Source organism: Vipera berus (genome assembly GCF_964194415.1).
Source record: "Vipera berus genome assembly, chromosome: Z".
NCBI lineage: Eukaryota > Metazoa > Chordata > Lepidosauria > Squamata > Viperidae > Vipera > Vipera berus.
Window position 1 is genome coordinate 58,326,522 of NC_138205.1, and position 6,000 is coordinate 58,332,521.

A 6,000-nucleotide genomic window follows, 5' to 3' on the forward strand; every position below is an offset into this window, starting at 1 on the left:
TGACCCCACCCCAGGGGTCAGATGACATCCCTGGGGGGCTCCTGGGGGGACGCCTTACCACTGGGGGCTACGGAGCTCTCCCCAGCACGTCCGCCATCTTTGGAGCCGGCAAAAAAAAAAGGGAGCTCATTTTCCAAGACTGTCAGAAGAACAACAAGTTGAGATGAATTGCCCAATTACATCAGAAGAAATTTCTTTAGCTATTAAACAGTTGAAATTGGGCAAGGCTCCAGGAACAGATGGATTAACAGCAATTTACTATAAAATTTGGCCACCTAATGAGAAGGAAGGACTCACTGGAGAAGAGCCTAATGCTGGGAAAGATTGAGGGCAAGAGAAGAAGGGGACGACAGAGAATGAGGTGGCTGGATGGAGTCACTGAAGCCGTAGGCGTGAGCTTAGATGGACTCCAGAAGATGGTAGAGGACAGGAAGGCCTGGAGGAACATTGTCCATAGGGTCGCGATGGGTCGGACACGACTTCTCAGCTAACAACAACAACTATAAAATGTTGCTCGAACTGATTGAACCCTTAAAGATTTTGTTTAATGAAATTCAGACTGGAGGTGCAGTTCCTTCATCATGGAGGACAGCTTTTGTATCATTGATTCCAAAGGAGGATCAAGACCTTACTCAACCTAAAAATTATAGACCTATATCGCTTTTGAATACAGATTATAAGATTTTTGCTAAAGTATTGGCTAATAGATTAATGCAAGTTTTGAAACAAATGATTCATAGTGATCAATCGGGATTTATATCTGGGAGGTATATGAAATATAATGTAAGACAAATTGTAAACTTGCTTGAATATTTGGATAAGAACAACCAAGTCTCCACAGCATTGATATTTTTGGATGCAGAGAAAGCCTTTGACCAATTGAATTGGCAATTTTTATTGAGAGTTGTTGAGGAGATGAATTTTGGAGAAGGTTTTTTACATGCTATTAAAGCTATATATCAACAACAAACTGCACAAATTATAGTTAATGGGGGGCTAACAGAGACTTTTAAAATTGAAAAAGGTACAAGACAGGGATGCCCCCTATCACCATTATTGTTTGTTTTAACATTAGAGATTTTATTAATTAAAATTCGAGAGTCCTCTATGATAAAGGGAATTAAAATAAAACAGAATGATTATAGATTGAGAGCTTTTGCGGATGACTTGGTTGTGACAGTATCTCAACCGTTACAGTCGGTTATAGACTTGATGGAAATTATAACTCAGTATGGTAAGGTTTCTGGGTTCAAGGTGAATAGTAATAAGACTAAGATATTATCTAAGAATTTATCTATGAGTGAAAGGGATATGTTATCTAAATTAACAGGTTTTGAAATAGTGAAAAAGGTTAAATATTTAGGAGTATATATTGCAGCTTCAAATGTAAAATTGTATAAGAATAATTATGAAACATTATGGTTGAAGGTACAAAGGGACTTAAATAATTGGAAAAAATTACAATTATCATTACTGGGAAAAATTGCAGTTGTTAAAATGAATGTTCTGCCAAAGTTTCTCTTTTTGTTTCAAATGATACCTATATTGAAAAAGGATGCCAACCTTGATCAATGGCAGAAGGGTATTAATAAATTTATTTGGGTGGGGAAAAACCCAAGAGTTAAATTCAAGATTTTACAAGATGCTAGGGAAAGAGGGGGACTCAAGGCACCAAATTTGAAATTGTATTATGATGCGGTTGCCTTGACGTGGGTTAGTGATTGGCTTAATTTAACTAATAAGAGAATACTTCATCTTGAGGATTGGGATTTGGTATATGGATGACATGCATATTTGCTTTATGATAAGAAGGTGGACAGGGCTTTTAAATCCCATATTCTTAGAAGTGCTTTATTGCGTGTCTGGAAAAAGTATTATTATAAGTTAAATTATAAAATACCGATTTGGGGAATTCCTGGACACGCGATAGAGGGCGTATCTATGGGAGTGAGTTTGGATATGGTTTCTTATAAGGAATTACTTAGATTGGAAGGGAATGATTGGCAACTTAAATCATTAGATGAGTTAAGACAAGAAAACATAAGTCACTCTTGGTTTCAATATACCCAATTGAAAGCTAGGTGGAAGTTAGATCAAAAGGTTGGCATCACAATTATAGATCAAAATTTAGTAAAACAAATTAGAGATCTAAATTGTGCACATATAAAGAGGATGTATAATGTTTTAATTGAATTGGATTAGGAAACGGAATTAGTTAAAGATTGTATGATAAAGTGGGCACAAAATATTCAGGAACCAATTTCGTTGGACACTTGGGAGATAATTTGGGTCAGAAATGTTAAATTTACTCAGGCTCAAAACTTAAGAGAAAATTTTTATAAAATGTTTTATAGATGGCATCTGGATCCCAAGAAGTTGTCTAACATGTATCCTAATTTACAGTCTAAATGTTGGAGATGTGGTAGTTTAGAAGCCACTTATTTTCATATGTGGTGGACTTGTAGAAATATAAAAGCTTTTTGGATTAAAATTTGGTGGAACATTCAAAAGATTTTTAAGAGAAAGATAAAGTTTTCTCCGCAATTGTTTTTATTGGGTATTGTTGTAGATTGTGATGTTAAAGAAACCAATTTGATGTTGAATATGATAACAGCAGCACGGCTACTGGTGGGACAATATTGGAAGAAGGATAGTTTGCCTACTATAGAAGAATGGGTGTTTAAAGTTTCGAATCTTGCAGAAATGTCTAAGATTTCTGCTTACTTGAAAGATCATTCACAGGAAAGATATATTTCAGTTTGGAGGAGATGGATAGATTATATTCAGAATAAATATGGGACTAAAAAGTTCCATTTAGCTTATGAGTAGATTCTAGAGGGATATTGTTATTGGTACTTTGTATGTAGTTATGTTAAAGGGGAGTTAAAGCACATTATGAATTTGGTTAATTGTATATTATGCATAATTTTTATTTAGAATATGATTATTATAACCATAATCCTGTATTTAGCTCTGGGAAGTGGGGCAGGAAGTGGGCGAGTTTGGGGTGGGGGGGATTTGGGGATATATTGTAAAATCTTGTTTTTGTAAAACTCTTTAATAAAAAACAAAAAAACAAAAAAACAATGATTCTGAAATGAGATTGAGATAAAGAGCCCTTTGTTTCAAGCCACTGTCAATATAATATATATAGTCAAATCAATATATCTCTCTGATCAATAATATATTTTGCATTTGCTGCAGGAAAAATATACGCATGTGGAAGTATGTATTACATTTAGCCAAGAATAGTTTGTTTCTATTCATTATTATAATTTACTATAAATTGAGGCAATTCTGTCCTATTTACTTTGACTTATGGTAAAACAGGAAAATAATCAAGCATTCTTTGCCCGTTTAAGTTAGCCCACAACATTTTTATTTTTAGAATCTTACAAAAGCAAACTTCTTTCATTCACATGTAATATCCTGTAATTACTTGAAGCATTTTTTCATAAACTACTAATTTGTTATTTCTTTCTCTTTGCTTAGTATGATCTGATACTTTTGACCAAAGTATTTTTTTAAATGCTAATGCATTATTTTTACAATGCACTTGATTTTTCAGGACATTTTACAGCAATGGTTTGGAAGAACACAAAAAAGATGGGAGTTGGAAAAGCAGCTGCAAGTGATGGCTCCACCTTTGTAGTGGCTAGATATGAACCTGCTGGCAACATTGTAAATTCTGGGCAATATGAACAAAATGTTTTTCCACCAAAAAAATAATGGAAATGAGGCTATATGGAAAGGAGGCTATTTTTAACTGGTTATAAAAAAACTGGGAGTTCATCTGATTACATAAATCATTGTTGAATGGTACTTCTTTCTTTTAATGATTGTTTCAAGAAATGTTTAATGGAGAAGCAGTTCTGTCTACAAAATTAATTCTTGTATGGAATCATCACTGAAACATAAAGACAATGACACAAGCCAACTAATGGAACATACATATCAAGAAATGTAAGAGCAAAATATATTGAAATAGCATTAAAAATATAATATTTTGCTATTAAAGTTTGCAAATATACTTTAGAGGGTTTATATAATTTCATATTTGTACAGAATTCCTTCTCTAGAATATATTTGCAAATTTTAATAGCAAAATATTGTAATTTTAATACTGTTATTTCAATATATTATATTTTCAAGGATTTCTTTAAAAACAGTAAAGACTGATTTTAATGGCTTACAAATGCTATTCATCACTATAGGAATTGATTGTGTTGCAACAGTTTTAAATATGCTAGACTGAATGTAAATGAAAAATAGCATATGTCCTAACATAAATTGCATGAAATGATTTATTTGGTGCTTCCACCTGGTGTTTATGGATAAGCATGGACTGGTGTAGTAGGGTTGTTGGCATTCTGAAAATATAGCTATTTTCACAGAGCACAAAACGTATGTATCCCTTGGACTCTTATCTGACTTCTTTTTGCTATTATATAAGATGCAAAGACAGAATAAACAAATAGTTTCATTTCTCAGTCTGTAAGTTTACTTAAGCTTACAGAATTACCATTCAGTAAGCATTTCACCCTCTGCTTATATTGCAAAGACTTTGTGTCAGTGCAATATATGGAGAGTGAGGGGCTCCTATTAGGGACAGCTGACATGATTGGAGAATCAGTTAGTATAGTCTGAACCATCTGAATGATACAGTTGTTAGGGAAGTGCTCCATTGCCACAATAGTCATGATTTTTGCTTAGTAGTTACACTTTTGAAAGACTTTAAAAGGTAGAAAAGTTTAAACTCTCCTGGTTAGGATTAACAGAGACTCTTAAAATGAATATATTACCCAAGACAATTTTTAAAATCTGAAATGGAGCCAATTTTATTCCCATATAAAACTTTGCAAGAATGGCAAAAAACATTCAACAGATTTGTATTGAATGAGGGAAAATCTAGAATAAAATTTAAGATTTTACAAGATGGACCCAATTGGCAAAAGAAAGCTCAGGACCTTATTGGTTGGAAACGTGAAAGAAGCCTTCAACCTGCAGTGGTTAGACAATGGCTAAAATGATGATGATGAAGATGATGATGATATTCTTCCGTTCAATCTTTTCTGGTTCCTGGAGACTGCCTGAACAAAGTGCAATTTTTTATAAGGTTTTTCAGAAGTTGTTTGCCATTGCTTCCTTCTGAGGGCTGAGAAAAGGTGACTGGTCCAGAGCCCTAACTGGTATGGGTCTAGGCTATTTGAGGAGCGATCTCACTCCAATAAGACTAGCCTGCCCCACCCACTCCAGTTGGAATGAGTTTGCTGTGGACCCCGTCAGCCAAGAAATTCCAGCTAGTAATGTCAAAGAGAAGAGCCTTTTCCCCTTCCCTTTGTTACACTAAAGAGCCCCACCTCTGTGGATCATTCTATGATCAGAAGTGAAAACTGTTCCAACTCTTCAAACCTTCCAGAAGGGTACCAAAACGTGGTTTAGCTAGTTGCCTTAGGAGGTATTCACTGCTGGAAGTGGTTGACAGAGTAAGAAGAAATCTTATCCCAATGTCGTTTATCTCCTTGGTTCTAGTTTTTATATAGTGTTTAAAATTTTAAATTGTTTCTATACTTTTTTATTTTCTGTAACTCACCTTATCATTAAGAGGGGAAAGGTAAAAATTTAATAAACAAACAAACAGTCATCCAGCTGGCTTTGTACCCAAGACTGGACTGGAACTCATTTTCTGGTTTCTAGCCTGATGCCTTAATTACTACACTAAGCTGGCTGTCGAAACTATATTATTGTGTAATATAGTATAATATAGTATGCATATTATCTATCACAGATAACAGAATTGAGAAAATGACCAAATAGTAGACTATCAGTTTCTCTCAGACCTAAGCCCAAAGACAACACAGTGAAATCCAATCAAGTTGACAGCCCCAATTTCTAGGTTTAGATATTAGGCGGTAGCCCTTTTATAACCTCAAGTGATTTCCCAAGCACCAACTCATAAGGAGAGATCTCTATTTCTTTCCTAGGTCTAGGAAAGGGGAA

The 6,000-nt window shown here is 34.4% G+C and overlaps 1 protein-coding gene across 2 annotated transcripts in view; it reads left to right on the forward strand.

Annotated features, from left to right (window-relative positions):
• Window positions 1-5,622, forward strand: part of GLIPR2 (GLI pathogenesis related 2) — a 77,358-nt gene extending 71,736 nt beyond the window's left edge. For both annotated transcript variants that reach the window (XM_081343249.1, XM_081343250.1), the window contains one exon: window positions 3,569-5,622. In XM_081343249.1, coding sequence (XP_081199375.1) covers window positions 3,569-3,729 — 161 coding nt within the window. In that variant the 3' untranslated portion in view covers window positions 3,730-5,622. The remainder of the gene's footprint in view (window positions 1-3,568) is intronic.
• Window positions 5,623-6,000: the final 378 nt, after the last annotated feature.